We start from the raw sequence: 20,003 nt of genomic DNA, 5'->3' as shown, positions 1-20,003 counted from the left end.
TTGCCAAAGTGTCTTGGCCACGTCGAGACAATCAGTTCTACCAGAATTATATCCGTCCCCGATGAGGTGTCTTCTACTTCCGTCTGGGAACTGGCTGTCGTCTTAGCGGCTGACTCAACGTCGGCAAACATATTGCAACCATTCATCGCTGAAGATATGACATCTTCGCAGCGTTCACAACTCCTCACCATCCTTGAGGGCTACCGCCATTCTTTCAATGTTGCACAAACATTTCTCGGCCATGCCTTAGCAGTAGAACACCACATCGACACTGGGTCCCACTCACCGCTGCGACAACGACCATATCGCGTATCCGCTACAGAACGCCACGTCATTGCTGACCAAGTAGACGTCATGCTTCGCAGAGGCGTTATTCGACCTTCACAGAGCCCATGGGCGTCTCCGGTGGCCCTCGTCAAAAAGAAAGACGGTTCTATTTGTTTCTGTGTCGATTTCCGGTGATTGAACAAGATCAAGCTGAAGGATGTCTATCAACTACCGCGCATTGACGATGCTTTGGACAGTTTACAGGGTGCCGAGTTCGTTTCCTCGTTAGACTTGCCGTCAGGCTACTGACGGGTGCCGATGGCGGAGGCCGATCTCCCCGAAACCGCTTTATTCACGCCAGACGGCTTATATGAATTCACTGTCATGCCTTTTGGACTTAGCAATGCCCCTGCAACGTTCGAACGAATGATGGGGCAACATCCTGCGTGGACTAAAATGAAAGATATGTTTGTGTTACCTCGATGTTATCGTGGTCTTCACCCTTAACAATGAGGCAACCCCACTCGAGACACATGTAGTGAATAAGAAAGACGTTGATACCATCAGGTCAGCTATCATCAGCACAAGAAGAAGGCACGAGATCGGCGATCAAGCACCGTCATCTGGGTTCGCCTGCGTTCCTTTAGAGCTACCACCCGCTTGCTCAGTCCTTCAATAAACCCCCTTTACATTTGGTGGATCGTGCTGGGTAACTGCATCACCTACACCCTGGAACTCCGATCCCGCACGCTGCCGTCGACCATGCAAGTTGACGCTGCCCAACAGACAGCACCTCTCGCGGCTCCTACTTGCCCCGGCCCGGTTCACCAGCGAGACCCCCCGATCTTTTCGGGCGCCGAAGACCAGGAGGTCGAGGACTGGCTGTCGTCCTACGAAAAAGTCAGTGGACCAAACAGGTGGGATGACGCTGCTAAATTGAGCACCGTCAACTTTTACTTGGCTAATGTGGCGAAACTGTGGTATACAAACCACGAATCCGAGTTCGAGAACTGGGCCACTTTCAAGCAGGCAATATCCTCGGTTTTCGGTCGCCCTGCCGTGCGGAAGTTGCGCGCCGAACAACGCCTGCGCTCACGGGCACAAGAACCTGGCGAAACGTTTACCGCCTACATCGAAGACATACTCGATCTCTGCAAGCGCGTCGATGCCGCAATGAGCGAAAGTGCCAAGATCCAGCACATTATGAAAGGTGTTGATGACGACGTCTTTCAAATGCTCCTGGCGAAGTCTCCTGGCACGGTGTCTGAAGTGGTAACTCTGTGCCAGAACTACGACGAATTGCGATGGCAACGAGCTCTCACCCGTCGTCCATTTCAGCCTAACCAACCACTCGCTGCACTGGACGTCGTACCTGACCACTCCCGCCTTCTAGCACAAATGAAAGACTTTGTGCGTGAGGAGGTCGCACGTCAGCTTTCCCTCCTGCCGTTTTGTCAGCGCCAAGAGCAACCACCGACACCTTTAGCTCCCATGCTCCGACATGCACTTCAGGACCAGATTGCCGAGGCTATGCCAGTGCCCTTTCAGCAGCAAGTCGTCGCCGCGCCTCTTACTTATGCTGACGCAGTAAAGAGGCAGCAGCCACACCAGCCCTCGCCGTTCAATGGACTGCCGCATGTCACCGCTCCTACTCAGTCTTCCGTCGCATGGGCTCCTCCCCTCGCTACCACAGCCTCGACTCAGCCGTATGCCGCGTGGGCGGCGCCCCTTGCTACAAATGCCTGGCGAACGCGCGATAACCGGCCGATTTGTTTTGCGTGCGGCGGACCTGGCCATATCTCCCGATACTGCCGTCGTCGCGTGCCGCCTACACAGACGTCCGACCACGAAGCAATTACATGAACCGACCACCTTTTGGTTATGAAAGTTCGGATCGTCAGTCAAACACGTCTTCCCGTGACTATCCGGCAACTTCGTCTCGTCGCTCACCTTCACCCAATCGACGCTCCTTGTCACCCATGCGTCCACGACCAGCCCCTCAAAATGAGGGAAACTAGCCGTCGCAGTTCAAGGGGCAAGAACTGCGCAATCGAAATGTTCAAGTCCTCGCACCTTGCCGTCAAATATCGTCGAAGTTTTTGTAGACGGCGCCCATGCATACGCTCTTGTGGATACCGGTGCCGCTGTGTCTGTTATAGACGCCAAACTTTGCCGCAAGCTCCGAAAGGTGACCACGCCGCTTGATATGTTCTTACGTGCAGCAAATGGAGAACCTGTTCGACCTATAGCCGCCTGCACTGCCCGACTCAAAATTGCGGAGGACCACTACATTGTTGAGTTTATCGTCCTTTCCTCGTGCTCTCATGACGTCATCCTTGGCTGGGATTTCCTATCCCGTAATCGTGCCGTTATAGATTGTGCCCGTTCCGAACTTGAACTGCTTCCGTTCTTCGAGCAGCCCTACGACCACACTAATCAAGCCGCGCACAAGCTAGTTGTCCAAGAAGACACTGACATTCCACCGACAACAGCTGTTTTGCTCCCTGTGGTCTCCGACGGCATGCGTGATGAAGTAGCATTTTTCGAGCCATCACGCCTCTTTCTAAGTCGGAAACCACTTCTGCTCCCTTATTCAGCCCTCTCAATTTCTGATGGAGCCAGTGCTCTCTGCCTTACCAATCCCTTTCTACATACCATCAAACTGTTTAAAGGCGAGTCTCTTGGATGCGTACAGCCCATTGATAACGGACAAATTTTTACAGTGCCGCAAGAATCATCCCAAAGTGACCTCGCCACCGTCAGTGCTCTTAACCACTCTCATCTACAGGCTTCAAAAGTGTTCGATTCGGCGATCGCAGACGGACTGTCACCATCTGAACGATCTGAACTCCTCCAACTGCTGTACCAGTACCGCGAATCTTTCGATGTTGTTCAACCTTCACTTGGCCGCACTTCTACCACTCTACATTACATCGATACCGGCTCCCATGCGCCACTACGACAGCGACCATATCGTGTTTCTGTGACGGAACGCCAAGTTATTACCGAACAGGTGAACGATATGCTGCAACGTGGCGTCATTCAACCTTCACAAAGTCCATGGGCATCACCTGTAGTGCTCGTTAAAAAAAAGGATGGTTCCGTTCGCTTCTGCGTGGATTACCGGCGCCTAAATAAGATCACTCGAAAAGACGTGTATCCTTTACCCAGGATTGACGATGCCCTTGATACTTTACAAGGTGCCGAGTTTTTTTCATCATTAGATTTGCGCTCAGGGTACTGGCAGGTCCCCCTTGCCGATGCCGATCGACCAAAAACAGCCTTCGTGACACCAGACGGTCTGTATGAGTTTAATGTCATGCCCTTCGGCCTCTGCAATGCGCCTGCCACCTTCGAGCGCATGATGGACTCGGTTCTTCGGGGTTTGAAATGGCAAATCTGTCTCTGCTACCTCGACGATATAGTCGTCTTTGCGCCAGACTTTGGAACACATCTCGAGCGCCTCAAACACGTCCTCACGTGCCTGAAGAATGCTCAGCTCCAACTCAACCTCAAGAAGTGTCACTTCGCTGCTCGCCAACTTACGATTCTCGGGCACGTCGTATCAAAGGACGGTATACTTCCAGACCCGGCTAAGTTACGTGCTGTCGCCGACTTCCCCAAACCAACGACTATGAAGCAGTTACGGAGCTTCGTGGGGTTATGCTCCTACTTTCGCCGGTTCGTGCGCAACTTCGCCTCTATCATTGCGCCTTTGACCGAACTTATAGGCAGCACCACTGATATTTCGGCATGGTCTTCTGAGTGTGACCAAGCCTTCTGTACCCTTCGTCGTCTCCTCACTTCGCCACCAATACTGCGTCACTACGATCCTACGGCAGCAACTGAGGTCCACACCGACGCCAGTGGTGTCGGCCTCGGTGCGGTTCTCGCGCAACGCAAGCCTGGATTCGCCGAGTATGTCGTCGCCTACGCCAGCAGAACTCTTACCAAGGCTGAATCAAACTACAGCGTCACCGAGAAGGAATGCTTGGCGATCGTTTGGGCGCTTGTCAAGTTCCGCCCATACCTTTATGGCCGTGCTTTTGATGTAGTAACGGACCACCACGCATTATGCTGGTTATCGTCGCTTAAGGACCCATCAGGTCGTCTTGCCCGTTGGGCTCTTCGGCTTCAAGAATATGACATTCGCGTGGTATATCGTTCCGGCCACAAGCATGCCGATGCTGATGCACTGTCACGATCTCCCCTATCCCCGGACATCGCATCTATTTCCTCGGACAACACGTTGTCAGCGCTTGACGAGGACACCATCTCTTCTGCACAACGTAATGACCCATGGATCGCTTCGCTTCTTGACGCGTTATCTGAAGCACCGACACTTCCAACCACTCGAACCCTGCGCCGCCAGGCTCCGCACTTCAGTATTCGGGATGGCCTCTTGTACCGGCGCAACTATTCAGCAGATGGTAGGAAATGGCTACTAGTCATTCCCCGAACGCTGCGCTCTACCATCTGCGCGTCGTTTCATTCCGACCCGCAATGTGCTCACGCCGGTGTTTTCAAGACCTACGAGCGCCTACGAAAAAGGTATTACTGGCGCGGAATGTTTACCTTCGTCCGCCAGTTCATTCGCGGCTGCCACGAATGTCAGCGGCGGAAAAGCCCGCCACATCCTGCAACAGGTTCATTGCAGCCACTTCCATGCCCAGACCGCCCATTCGACCGTGTAGGAATTGACCTCTACGGACCACTACCATTAACAACGGCAGGCAACCGATGGGCTATCGTGGCAGTGGATCATCTAACACGGTACGCTGAAACTGCTGCTCTCCCCACAGCTACAGCACAAGACGTCGCAACTTTCATACTCAATCGTTTTGTGCTTCGTCATGGTCCTCCTCGAGAACTTCTCAGTGACCGAGGGCGCGTTTTCCTCTCCGATGTAATACAAGCACTTCTTCAACAGTGCCATATGGTTCACCGGAAGAGTACAGCCTACCACCCACAGACTAACGGCTTGACTGAGCGGTTTAATCGTACTCTGGGGGACATGCTCGCTACGCATGTCGCTTCTGATCAAACAAACTGGGACCTCGTTCTCCCATTTGTGACATACGCGTATAACACCGCTACGCAAGTCACTACAGGGTTTTCCCCATTTTTTCTCCTGTACGGTCGCGAACCATCACACACCATCGAGACTTTACTCCCATACTCGCCAGATCCCTCCGAATACAAGCCTGTCTCGGAAGCCGCTCGTTACGCAGAAGAGTGCCGCAAGCTAGCCAAGCGGCTTACTACATCCGACCAACAGCGCCAGAAGGAGATCCGTGACGACGACCATCGTTCTGCACCGACGTTCGTACCTGGAGCACTTGTATGGCTTCATGTACCGCCCTGCGCCCCTGGTGTATCACCCAAGCTACTCTCCAATTATCATGGTCCCTACCGCGTGGTCGAGCGTACTTCACCCGTGAACTACGCCATTGAACCCCTCACGCCACCGAGCGACCGTCGTCGGCGTGGACGTGATATCGTTCACGTAAACCGTCTGAAGCCGTACTTTGACCCGCTTGTCCCCACGTGTTAGATCGCCAGGATGGCTTCAACTTTTTCGCCGGGGGTAATTGTAGTGAATAAGAAAGACGTTGATACCATCAGGTCAGCTATCATCAGCACAAGAAGAAGGCACGAGATCGGCGATCAAGCACCGTCATCTGGCTTCGCCTGCGTTCCTTTAGAGCTACCACCCGCTTGCTCAGTCCTTCAATAAACCCCCTTTACACACAGAACACAGGCATGTCAAGTTCCTACGCGCACTCATGATGAACTTGTATGAAGAAGGTACATGTGCCCAAAAAATCTTCACTACACACAGACACAAACACACACACACACACACATATATATATATATATAAATATATATACATATATACATATACATACATATACATATATATATATATATGTATGTATGTATGATGCTATGATGAATGGGCGACGTGGCCTGGCTCATACGCCATGTTTATTCTACTCTGACTTCTTCCTCAGCCTCTACCTTCAGTAAATACCTGTTTACGTTACACACCACACACACACACGTTATATATATATATATATATATATATATATATATATATATATATATATATATATATATATATATTACATACATATAGTGAAAAATTTGTAGGCATTTTTCTTGATTATTCATGCACAGAGCACTCACAAATAACGTAAGGAAAGGGACAGCTACTTTTTAGGCAGCATGCACTAGGATATTACATATATGCGTGCCGTGCATGCATTAGCATAATAAGCAACGCTTTTTATGCATTACCCTGAGAACTTTCCGCATATATACAATGATGTTGATGGCAGCCTCAATATATTTTTTTAGTGCGAAGCAATCCTTTGAAAAACCAAAGGTATCTATCTAACTGGCGAGCTATGTCTTTCTGCTCTCGTAGTTGCCTAATTACTTAAGCATAGACCAAAATCGGCATAGGAGAGCACGACGGTATGAGCTGTATCTGGTGCGGACATAAATAATGTGAGAACCTGGTGTATGTGATGAACCTCTTTTTTCAGTCATGAGTGTAACATACCCGTACACCATGGGATGCAGTATGTGGGTATTCAGCTAAGCGCCTTGGTGTTTGTATCTACCGAGAAGCGATGACAACAGTCATCGGTAATTCAAACCGGATAACCTTTGAATAATGTAGCCTCGTCAGCGTTGATCCAATGATTGCAAAGAAGAGAAATCAGGATTTTAAAGGTAATGCACATATCTACGCAAGTACTTGAGTCTGCTTTGCAAAAGGCGGACAGAGTTGGTGCGAAAGTAGTATGGTTACATCTAAACCTTTAACAAGGAGACTTATAACATTGCGTATATACCCCTGCGTTACACTGCCTTTCGTTTCTTCGTTTTTAAGTGGTCGTTAGTTGTATATGACTGACCCAATATGGTGTGTGATGCACACAGCACCAGGTCCTTACGCCGCACAACCATTGACACGAAAACAATTTATCGCGTGATGACCACTTTTGTAGGACCTCGTGAAAAAATAGAAGAATGAACTATTTTCATGACGGCATATTGTTCGTCATTAGTTCTTAGACATTTGAAATTTTCTGGGTGCCGTAACATTGCCCGCTTGTTGCATGACGTCACGAATCTATAAAATGTCGTGATGTATTACAGCACATGCAGCTTAAACAGCGCATTCAAGTGGTGAATATTGCCTAAAGGTTTTTGGAGTAGGCGGGGGGGTGGGGCATCTCTTTTAAAATGAAATTCAAATAGACTAGCTATCAATGAAAATAGCAGCGGCTACTTAAAGCACCTGGCGATATGTATTATAGCAGTATAAAAATATTTTTGCTGTGCAGCATAACGGCATTTAGCAGCTTGTGCGGTTGTGCGTTGACCGAAAGAAAAGGAAATCCTGAAAATCCTGAAAGAAGAGAAAGAAAGAGCGCTGCGCGCGTGCTTCTTTGCTGTCCCAGATCGGCTCAACGTCAAGAGACAGGATCCTTTTAGCTAAGATTTGATTTGCTTTGCATTTCGCGTATTTCTTCTTGGTTTCTCTCAACTGAAACGTTGTTGCAGCCCTTTGGTGGTCAGGCAAGTCAGAATATTCTGATGTCTTTCTCATCACCAGGCCAAGGGCACTCCCCTTGGCTGACCTCACTGCCGGTCAAGGATTGGCCTTTCGATACCTTGCTACGCAGTGGAGATAGCTACGTCCCTGTGGCTCTGGTTCCTACAAATGGGGGTTCCATTCCAATGAAGAAACCGAAGGTGATACAAGCGGAGCTTCAGAAAGCCTCGTTGCTTTTCGAGAAAATTACGGAGGCCCGCCAGATCGGCCGAAGGGGTATCCTGTGCCGCTCTGCAGACCAAGATTGCGTCCGAGAGCTTCTGAATTTGCTGCACAGCCGGTGAGCCCGTTTATTCTAGCCCATCTTGCATGTACGAAGGGCATAGTCCGAGGGGTGGATATGAGTCTGGCACCTCAAGAAATTGTTGACTTATTTGCTGTTGCTGGGGCAGTTTCAGTCTATCGATGCACCCGAACGACTGATAAAACAAAATCGCCTACTGAATTAGTTATAGTAACTTTTGCAGGAAGAGTTAAGCCAACAGAAATTAAGGCATGACCACTAATCTACAAGGTAGAACCACTTTCCCTGAAACTTTTGCAGTGCTCAAAATGTTGGCGATTCGGCAACAGCATGAAAAGATGCAGATCACAGGCTAGATGTCGTCTGTGCGGAGAGAGTCATGACAGCTGCGATTGCAAATCCGATGACCAGAAGTGCTGCTTGTGTAATGGAGCGCACCCTGTAGACTCTGCTAAATTTGGCGCAAAAAAATAGAAATGGGTGTTCTAGAAATCATAGAACGCAGGCGTTGCTCTAGGAGGGAGGCGGTAGCAGAAATGCATGAAATATCGAAAGGTTACGCAGGCATAACATCCCGGCACACAGCGGCAATGGATGCATCGCTCGCAAAGTGGATAACTGAGGCTATTGAAAAGTCCACTCAAAAGGCAATGCAGCGTCTGGCAGCTACTCTTTTGAAGCCTTGGCTGATATGTTAACACAGCTGACACAAATCATTGGTACAAATTGTGTGCAAAATCGGGATTCGCACGCTCTGTTGATTTTAAGGGGTACAAAGGAAGAAAATCAGACAGTTGATCACAGATCTATCTCTCCGAAAGCAGAACCTTCAAAAAATACAGTTCAGGCTTAGTCAGAACCTGTGACAGATGATTCAGGAGACTTTACAGATATGGACACAGAATTTCTAAGAACTTTGAAACGTAACAGATCTCCCCCTTCTAAAAAGTCTTCTCAGAACCGAAAATCAAAGAAATACTTGTCAAAGAAAGACTTCTTTGAGAACCTTTCAAAAAATGATTTCTTGAAAAAAGATATTCCGGATCAGGCAGCTTCTTCTGCCGGAATAGCATCAAAATAGGTTCCCTAAAAATTCTGCAGTGGTACTGCCGGTCTATTTGGTTGGCAACTGCAGATTTACAATATATTTCTTCGCTAATTTCTCCCGACATAATTGCCATTCAGGATACCTGGCTTGGTGACTGTAAAAAGTTTTGCTTGAAAAATTATCGATTAATACGGCTGGATCGGCCGAGTAGAGGTGGCGGTCTGGCTTTCTTAACATCGACTAAATTTAGTCACAGAGCCAAGATATCATATCAGTGTATGGATACGAATTACGAAATTCTGGTGTTAGACATAACACTACCAGACTGCTCGTCTTTCTCTTTTGCAAATGTATACTTTTCTGCAGGCGTTCAAGACACGAGATGCCTCGATATTATGGTAGCTTCATGCAGAAAAAAAATAGTGTTGTGTGGTGATTTTAATTCACACCATGTGGCTTGGGGCTTCAAATCTGATGCATGTGGAAGACGTTTGCAGGAATGGACGCTTGATAATAACTTTTCCTGCTTGAACTCACCGTTGCTATGTTTGTAAGAGGTAACTCTAAATCGACTATTGATTTAGCATTTTCCAGCTCCACTTTAAGCATATACTCGTGGAATATATTACACTGGGCTACAAACAGCGACCACCTTCCCATTACGTTTGAAATTAAGTTCCCGAGGTTTAGTTTGGCAGGGAAGGTTGGCTCATTCGTAAATTATGCTAAATCACAAAAAGACTTAAAATCTACGTTAACTTTTCGCGAGGAAATGCAGGAAGACCTTAGGGCTATGAGTCTATGTGCGGTGTTGAAACGATCATTGAAAAATTCAACGTTTACTGTAAACTCGAACACAGCGGGATCTTTTAGCCCGTGGTGGAATCTAGAATGTGTCAGGGGGTATAGAAAGCGAAAAGCAGCTTGAAAAAAGCTGTTAATTAACCAATGCCCCAAAAATTGGAGTGATTATAAATTCATTGCCACTGATTTTAAGTGTCTGTGCGCAAAGCAAAAGAAGACTATTATATGAATAAATTTAATTATTCGTCTAAGTCTAAAAATAAGAAAATGCTTTTCAGGTTTTTACGTGCGAGAAAAATGATTCCACAGACAGAAAGCAGTCATTCCACCAATATGTCTCCTCGCGAACTCTCTTATTTCTTGGAAAACATTTCTAAAGGCTTGCAAACCTGCTTTACGACAATTATGCCAAAGTCCACGGTGAAATTAAGGATGAATTGTGATTTCCAGGAGGTATCTTTAGCTGAACTGGCCAATGTGATGAAGAGCTTACCGCCCGCTGCTCCCGGACCTGATGGGGTGACCTCTACAATGATTAAAGTGCTATACGAAATAGCGCCACATGAAATCCGTAATATAGTTAATTATTCACTGAAAAATTCTTGGATTCCGGCTGATTGGAAGCTTTCCAAAATAATTCCAATACTTAAGAAACAGGGAATGGAGTTTACTCTGGATAACACAAGGCCTATTTCATTGACATCTAACCTGGTCAAGCTTGTAGAGAGAGTCTTAAATGCCCGTATAATAAACTACATCAATGAACATACAATACTAAACCCCAGACAAATTGGCTTTAGATCAGGATACTCCATTTGGTGTGCACATGTGGATTTGGAAAGTCGCATATAGCTGGCTCGGCATCGCCGCGAATACTGTGCACTAGTCACTCTAGACTTAGCTAAAGCGTGCGACAAAGTGGTATATCCTATCCTAATCCAGCAGATGCAAGACTATCGCTTTCCAAAATATATAACAGCATGGATTACAGAGTTTGTGAAAGACAATTTTATCGCTTCTTGGATGGATGCTCTTCTAAAAAATATAAGCAGGCACGAGGTGTACCTCAGGGCTCAGTATTATCCCCGCTGTTATTCAACATATTACTGAGTTCCATTCCAACTCATCAGGATATCCAAATTTACGTATATGCAGATGATATTGCTTTCTGCGCTACAAACAGTGATCTGCACTCATTGTATCAGGCATTACAGAATTACATGAACATGCTAGAAGGATGGCTTGACAATATCCATATGTCATTGAACGTCAAAAAAAGTGCGCTTCTGCCATTCTTTTTTAAGGATCGTGTCAACATTTCCCTGATATATCGTACCGAGCTCATTCCCCTGGTCGGTTTCCTGAAATACCAAGGCATCGTATATAATAGAACGCTATATTGGAAAAGCCATATAGACGCGGTTGGATGTAAAGCGTCACGTGTCTTGGGGTGGTTACGCAAATCGGGAAACAGAAAAATAGGATTGGATAGGAGTACATTGATAATGATTTACAAGATGTATGTGCGGCCTATTATGGAATTCGGGTGTGTATTATTTTCAGGCAGCGCGGCTTACAAGATGAGACAATTAATAATATTAGAAAGAGAAGCTTTGCGCTTGTGTCTTGGACTCCCCGAATTTGTGGCAAATAATGTTTTGTATGTGAAGCGCGCCTTCCACCTTTGTTCACTCGGTTTAGAATACTTACAGTTTAAACTTTCTTAAAAATATACAATTCGCGTCTGCGACAAGCTTCATACGTTTTTATTCAAGAAGCAACCGCATTCTTTGGAACACAATGGTCTAGACTACACTCCCCTCAGATTATGTTCGTTCAAGTGTTGATAGAGCCTTTCAATGTAAACATTTATCAGATTGGCATAACCAAGACGCCTACTTCAAAACTTGAAAATAAATTTAATGATATTTTCCCCTCTATTGCGAAATAACTGCCCCTTCATTATTTAAATATTCGGTTAAAAGATTATTTGACTCATCTGTCCATAAACAACATTATTGCGGCGGATGCATCCGTATTGAACGAAAAGGCTGGAGTAGGCATCTTCTGTACTTCTCTCGACTGGTCTTTCTCAGTTCTATTACCAGATTACACGCCTATATTCATCGCTGAATTATTTGCTAAAATTCTAGCGCTTCGTAAACTTCCTGCAAGCGAATCAGAAGCGGTCATACTTACCAATTCTCTCTCAGTATGCACTGCACTATCTACAGCAAAAAAGTTGGCATTATTGAGTATGATTAGCAGTTTAATACCAGAAAACCTGAAAAAATTTCACTTGCTATGGATACCTGACCACTGCGGGATTTATCCAAATTAGATGGCAGACTCGTTAGCAAAAGCATCTTTAAGTGGACCACTCTTACCTATTTTACCTGATTTCGCCTACGTAACAGCACTCAGATATAGAAAGGCTTGTTTGCACAAAGAAATAGAAAAACTATCATTGGATAAAGTCAGAGACTTCGTACACCTGAGATATTGCTGGAACAAACAGTGGTGTGTATCTCGGCAGTTAGAAATTACAATAACCAGATTACGATGCAGAATTCAGCATCTGAATTACTACCTACATAAAGCTGGACTAACAGCATCTCCGTTGTGTCTCTTTTGCAAGGAATCGGAATCAACAGATTTTTTCTTTTTATCCTGTCAACGTTATGCTTATCAAAGGAAAAGATACCTGGTCGAACCAATTGAGAAGCTAGTTTTAAAAAGAAACGTGGAACTAATTTCATCCTTCGGAGGTATTACATTAGGTTATAGCCACAGGGAGGTTTTCTCTGCGGTGTCCGACTACATAAGGGCAACAAAGAGATTACCCTGTTAGCCTATTGTTATTATTTACGGCTACGAGACTACATGAATGCCTGACTTAGCACACTTGATGATCCTGCCGCCCGGTTTTTGGCCGATCCCCCTTTGTGGGCGAGTGCCAGCAAAGCTGAAGGTTCATCATCATCATCATAATCATCATCATCAGTTGTTTTTATGAAGTAAAAGACAATCGAAGTTAAATGAAAACCAACCAACCAACTAGACCGAGTCCTAAATAGGCATCCATAGTGATAAAAACCATTGTCTCACCTTCTTGGTCAAGTTGTGGGGCAACCTTAAAACCTGGGCTTCCAACTGTGCTGAAAACTAATGCTTTATTCGTCGCCACTTCACAAGCTGCCGCCATTGCTTGAGGTTACCGTAAGCAAGGCTTGTCAGGCTTACGAGAGATTAAAGTGAAAAGCTTTTCTTTTACGCTTCCAGTACTTTAAAGTTAAACTTTTAAAAAGAATTCGCGACACTCATCGGCTCCAGCAGCTTCGACAGAGCAGCGAAGATGTTATTCTTTGATGAAACAAAATGACTTTCCGGAAGCAGCACACGCTTTCACCGGTCGACAAAAAGTTGGCTCGTTCCCACCTGTAGCTGCATCGGCCTGTCATGACAAAATAAAAGCATGGAGTAGTGATGTAATGCTATACGGCCCCTGTTCAGCACGAGCCTGCTCCGCAATGCTACAGCCTAAGGCGTAAAAGCACCACATAGGCGGCTCGTACCACAAAGAGCCTACAAGAAAAATTGTCACCGGGTGATTCTACGAGAGATCGACATGGGTCGAAAAGTTCATATTATAGATTTCATTGAGTATTTTATATTTCATGCACCTCTCACCAGGTAGCCCGAAAGTCAACTTCGTTTTATGATTAACGGCATAACTTACGAGAAAAAAAATATCAAACTTCACCAACTCGAAGGCACCAATTTCGTCAACTGTCATTTTCGAAAATTGCAGATGCTATAAAAAGACAAATATTTTTGTTTAAAGGAAGATAGTTTTTACCCTAAATGCATGTCTAATGAAAAATGAATTCATACGGTTTCGAGTTTGTAGACCTTAAGAAAATAGCTTTTAAAAAGGTCTAATTTTGCGACAGTTTAAAATAAGTTACGTATTCCCCATTGTTTTTCTCCGAAAGTAAAGCAAGCAGCGTTTTCAAACTTGACACGTTTTAAGGATATAGTGTGTTAATTAGGTACATAAACTATTGCTGCCATAGGGCAAATGTAAACTTTTATATATTGCCTCAAAATTCTTATATTGGCAAAACTGTACTCCACTGAAATTTGAATAATTAAAAAACCCCATCTTTGATTTTTCCTAAAATCTCGTAAATAGACAACCGAAGGTCATCATACAGCAATATATAAAAACATGCTGCATCATTTTGTTTTTAGTGACAATATTCGTGGTACAAATCAGAGCTTTTAGAGAATGCGCTTATAAGTTGAGAAATCTTGAAATCAGAATGGAAAAGCGGCAATAAGCTTCAAACGCGAGTAAACGTGACCGCATTTGGTGAAGAAAGGCTGTTTTAGCAGATAGGAGTAACTATTCTGAACACGGTATTCTACAGTATCTCAATTCACTCTTATAGTAGAGCACTGAGACTTCCAATATGTGGTGCCTCTCCATTACTGACACACAGATGGAGCTGCTGTGATGGCCATGTGTTTGCAACACGTTGGGTAAGAGAATTGAATGTTGAATGAGTTCATAAACAATTCATAACAATTTTTTATCATTCGGGGCACGAAGACTGCCGCATTATACTGAAGAACACGCTTTAGGGCAAGTTGTCATTCATCGTCTGCTTTACAAATAAATTGCTGTGCGCCGCATCTCGGAGGCACTGCTTCAGATCATATAGTTCAAAGTAGAGACGAAGATTACGCCTCACGTAATTTTATCGACAAAAACGTGAAATTCATTTGAACGTACTATACTTCAGTTTTGCATTCGCACTTTGGATACTTGCGCACAAGTATCCACAGTGCGAATCCACAGCATCCAGCGCGTTGCACCTGGTGCCACAACTGCACAAATTGGCGGGTCGCTAGCTTCGCCCGCTTCTCGTCTGGCTCAGCCTAGTAGCGGCTTCGTTCTAAAGTCGTGTAGGGGCATCCAAGATGGCTACGTGCGCTCGTCGATGGTTCTTAGGACGTTGTTCGCGGCAAAAAAGAAGATAAACCTGCTCCTAAGCCTCAAGTTGGTCCCGGCTTGCTCAGCGACAAGCTTGGGCATGTCGCGACTTGAAGAAACCGCCCGGGCAATAGGAAAACTTGCCGAATTTGCCATATCAAAGGCCAAGTCGCGTCAGTGTGCTAGAAGATACAAGCGAAAGTGCAGGAAATTCCTTCCGTTCAAAACTACTCCGACACTGCCACAGTTTAATCCACGAAAAACGCACGGCCTAGTCCTAGGGATTTCCGTATCTCTGTCGTCTGAGGATATAACCACATGTAGTTGATAGTGGATACTGCAACCACTGCAACAGTACAGAGGAAGAGGCACTTCAGCATTCTCTGTGCATCCAACATGTCCATCCAACTTCAAAATTATTCGAAGCATCGCACACGAATGTCGAAAAGTTTTTCCATTCCACTCCATCACACATGAATTCTCGTATACTTACGCACAGACTTGTAGCACTAAGACAAGCGGGCCCTACACCACTATCTACGTGACAGAACACGGCACTGCGCCATCGAGAAATCGGGAATCATCTACGATGGCGCAACATCAAACGTCATCTTGCTACACCCATTTTCTCGCAGATTCTACAGGTATGCCCCAATGGCTTCAAATCGCCTTCTCGTCGCCATGTGTTGACTCTTGTCAGCATCGTAACAGCTCGGCTCCGTGTCGTCTCTTACGTGCACTCCCGTCACTGGGCTGATCCAGCCCGCCTTTGGAACTTTCATGTGCTCGTGATCAACACAAAATTGGTCATTTTTTTCGCTGGAAGATTCGCAGGCCATTGCCTAATAAATCTATTTTTTGCAAGTCCCTGCTATGGCATTATCAGAAAACTTGGTGTCTTTTCATGTGTGCAAAAAAAAACCTTGTCTGCACAAGATGTTGGCATGACCTATCCAAGCACATATTAGACTCGTCCATGCAATGTCATTTTTTATCAGACGGGAAGGCCACGATCTGTGATCTAGAAGCGGCTTCGCTATCTCTGGGGAAAACATCGAGCACACTTGTTTCTGTTCGATCGACAGCTGCAAATCCGAAAAACGCAGCTGCCCGTTCTTTGGCACTACGCAAGAAAAAGTCAAGCCCCGACTTTTTTCTCACCAACTCCCCGACTTCCTACTTTACTAGAATGCAGAGTCAGCAAAAATGAATAAGTGCTTGCCTGGCTCATCGACGCACCTCCTGGTAACCTCATGGATTTCGCGTCAAACATTGGGAGCTTAAGAATATTGGAAAACGCGTTGGTTGGAGGTAGCGTACATCTCTGTCTTTTCGTGATATTTTAGTACTGCGGGAAGCACTCTTGCTAAGGGTAACGCAAAGACATTCGTTGATGTTAGGACAAAAAAACCCTAAATTCATGATAGACTCCTAAAGCCTGTCAATGATTAGGGCTGATCAAATGTCGCCATAGACGCGTTTAAGTTACCTTCGTGCCTCGTTTGGTTTCGTGTTGTGCCTGAGTACCCGAATAGCATAGCCTTCTTTTGGTGGGCCACGATCGATTCTATTCAAGGCCCCTATTACGTTGTCAAGATCAGTTATTGTGCTAGTTCATTCATTAAGTGAAACAGCGCTAACAAGAAACTAGGAACCAGACGTGAAGAAGCGACACGTATACAAGACGCAGGGCGTACACTGCGTTCGCCTTGTGTACGTGTCGTTCCTCATCGTCAGTAACCCTCTTCTTGCTGTCCGGTTTTGATTGATTTGTGGGGTTTAACGTCCCAAAACCACCATATGAGTATGAGAGACGCCGTAGTGAAGGGCTCCGGAAATTTCGACCACCTGGGGTTCTTTAACGTGTTGCTGTCCGTTTTTAACTGCCATGACACCAAATAAGTTATGCCTCGGGAATTTCCTGAAGTGGGGGTTGACACTTGTTGACACTTAAACCAAGGTTTAAGCTATTCCTGATCACTTTTGTCGCCAGCCAGAAGGAGGTTTATCCACGTTTTTTTTAGATCCCACGAGTTGCTGCCGAACTCGAAACAGGTGAATGGAGACAATGTCACCATCTCTGCACGGCTACAGCAAACATGAGCAAACCTTACAAGTCAAGTTTATTAGGCGTTCTGCATCGCTATTGGGAAGTATATCAAAAGCAGCAGTATCTGTATCGCCGTATATAGCTGGCGAAACATAATTACTTAATTATAGACCAAATAAGGCCATTTTTGCGAGTAAAGAAAACTTTCCCAGGCTGACCTCGCGAAAAAATCGAAGTAGACAATTCTAGTTTCAACCGGCGTCGCCATCTATTTTTGCGTACGTGACTCCTTACGTTCGCTTGGCCTGAGCGCGATATTGCAGAAATACGCACGTATGCCAGGGCTTAACTGCGTTTACATTCTGCGCATGCGTTGTTTTGAGCACGCAATGTTCACTGAAAATTCTGGAATTAGCTGAATTTCGTATATACTGAAACTCCTCATTCACGCCTGGGTAAAACGGTATGGTTGCGCCATTCGGTTGGAGAACAAAGTGACGTTCTAAAATGTCACCTTCGCAGGTTAGCTGGACAGTGTGAAGCACTTCGCATAATGCCCGTAAGCTTAGCTAGTTCGCTAGTATATGCTTAAAAAAGTGCTCCCTTGGCTTCCATGGTTCAGCGGTGTCACCGTCATCGCTCATTGCAAATCACTAATGCGGTGTAATGTGAATCACCTTCGTTTAGTTTTCCACACAGTGACGTCGGTAGCAGTAGCGCTAGCGGCGGGTTTCTATCGCATTTGCAGTGGGTACAATTTTGTGCTTGGTGACCTTGTATACAGGAAGCAGGTGCTTTATAGCCTGCAAATAAAATTTCATAAACCTTTAAAAGAAAAATATTCCAAATTTGTGAGCCCTTATGCGTTCACGTCCTGACCTAATTAATATTAGGTTTATTCCGATACGGCATTCTCTGGATACAATTTCACTAATAACCAAGTCAAATGTTGCTGAAAGCTTTATCGACCTATGACCCATGCACACAAAAGCATACTTGAAGCATTTCCTTTGCTGGCTCTCGTAGAGATCATGAGTGATTACACGAATAGACTGCTACAAAATGAGTTCATTGAAACAACACCTCAATTCATAACTATATGCAAGAATTGTTCCCCTTTTCTAGCAACTTCCAAGAAAAGAATGTTTCTTGCTTGTACAGTGTTTAGTATTTCGGCAGAAAGGCAAAGCAAAACAGCGATTTTCTGCATCTGGTCAACCTAAAATAGTATTTATGTCTTGCGCACTGAGTGATCTCTTATCGCATCTAACGCAAAATTTGTTTGGAAAGTTTACCATCCTGGACAAAAAGTCAGTTAAATGGTTCAGACTTACCAATACCACAGAAGCACGATGCAGAATGAGAAAAGTAAACCGAGCATCATCGTTCGGCGAGCACTGCTGCTTCGACTTGCGCCTAGAAAAACGAGCAGGGGAAGCACATGTGGGAGGAAAAGAACTCGTCACGGGTTTTTCTAGGCTCTTCCCCAAGCGGGGCTATATTGGAACACCCCGTGTGTTAGCTTTCCTTGTTTTGACACAGGATATTTAAAGCGGCGCCTTAGAGGAGAAAATCTGTTCGTATGAGAGCGAAGCTGAGCTTGAAGCTAGTTCTCTCCGTCATGGTGTCTTCTTGCTACTGGCACTAGCCATCATCCTTCAATAAGATGTACTAGCAGGTCAAATGCGCCACTGCCGTGAATGTATATATAGGTTTCTCCTTGGTGGTAAATGTTTTTCTAAAAAATCATGACTGAACTACGAAACCAGGCCTCTACAGTGGTTTAGTAACAAAAATGATCAATACCATGGCTCGTTCTGTTGTAAGCTTGTAAAAGCAATAAATTCATTAAAAATATTGCATGAACGATTAGGTAAATTTTAGCAGGCTGAACAAATTCATAAAAGAAATAGTAAGTATTTGATTGTCGCAGTAACCAAGTTGAATGATAAAGATTGATGCCAGACTAGCCCAACTTGCCGTATTTCTTCATGCCTACCACATTTTTTGTTGTTCTGTTTTCGAGAACATGTCAATTATCACGACAGCTTAAGCAAACGGTATAGAAAAGTAACACGACATGAACTATCGCATAATGTTGTAAGAAAATGAATACCTAGCCAATGCAGGAATATCATATAGGTGCACGTGTAATAGAATTTCTGGAAGTTCTGGATCGTGCAAGGCCCAAATTGTAGAATATTTTGCAAATTGGGGCACCAAACGACTCCTGCTCCCAAGATAGTGGAGATACTGGTTTAAAGTAGCATTTTAGCTCAATTTACTACCCGTTAATTATGTCTGGTGGTTTCGTTGTTACGATGCCTATTAAAAGAAGCTTTGTTATTCAAAAAAAGGCACACTTTAGAACAGGTCCTTATTGGGCGTGTTGGTTCGATACTACTTTCCTGCGGCAAAAGCTACTTAGCACAGAACGGCCCATGCATTAACAGCACACTAAAACAGCATGAACGCACATTAAGTGAAGATCGACCATGTACAGCCTAGCAGGTCATTGTCTCGAGTGTGGCATATCCCCTCCCCTTGAGCACAGTCATTTTAACACATCACAGATAGCAGGTAGCCAAAGACACTGTTGAAGCCATCCATACCATAAGGAGAGTCATCGGATTGCCGTCAGTCAACTTGAGTGACATTGAATTCGATTATCTGTAACACTTATTGCAATAGATAGTGTATCCAGGAAAGAGAAAACTATGTGACCTCTATATGTTGTATTTTTAGTATGGCGTTATTTCAGCCACGTGGTGGCAATAAATCCAGATGTTTCGTTCCAGAGAGAAAAAAATTCAATTAACACCAGCGTTAGTTCTGTTTACTTATTCACTTTCGCCCATCATTCCCGTGTGTGCTGTGTAATAAAGGTGACAGGGGTGTCCCCTGTCAACCTTATTTTTCAAAATGTACCTACAAGGATTTGAGGCCAAATTAGAA

At 45.1% G+C, this 20,003-nt stretch overlaps 1 protein-coding gene across 5 annotated transcripts in view; it reads right to left on the bottom strand.

Annotated features, from left to right (window-relative positions):
* Positions 1–20,003, bottom strand: part of LOC119168643 (cytochrome P450 3A16) — a 291,485-nt gene that overhangs the window by 260,068 nt on the left and 11,414 nt on the right. For 3 of the 5 annotated variants that reach the window (XM_075890905.1, XM_075890902.1, XM_075890901.1), the window contains exon 2: positions 18,383–18,464. The exons of the other annotated variants lie outside the window; for them this stretch is intronic. In XM_075890905.1, the coding sequence (XP_075747020.1) occupies positions 18,383–18,432 (50 nt within the window). In that variant the 5' untranslated portion in view covers positions 18,433–18,464. The remainder of the gene's footprint in view (positions 1–18,382; positions 18,465–20,003) is intronic. 5 annotated transcript variants of the gene reach the window in all.

This window comes from Rhipicephalus microplus, chromosome 3 (assembly GCF_043290135.1).
Source record: "Rhipicephalus microplus isolate Deutch F79 chromosome 3, USDA_Rmic, whole genome shotgun sequence".
NCBI classification, from domain to species: domain Eukaryota; kingdom Metazoa; phylum Arthropoda; class Arachnida; order Ixodida; family Ixodidae; genus Rhipicephalus; species Rhipicephalus microplus.
This window is presented reverse-complemented; position numbering and strand designations above follow the sequence as displayed.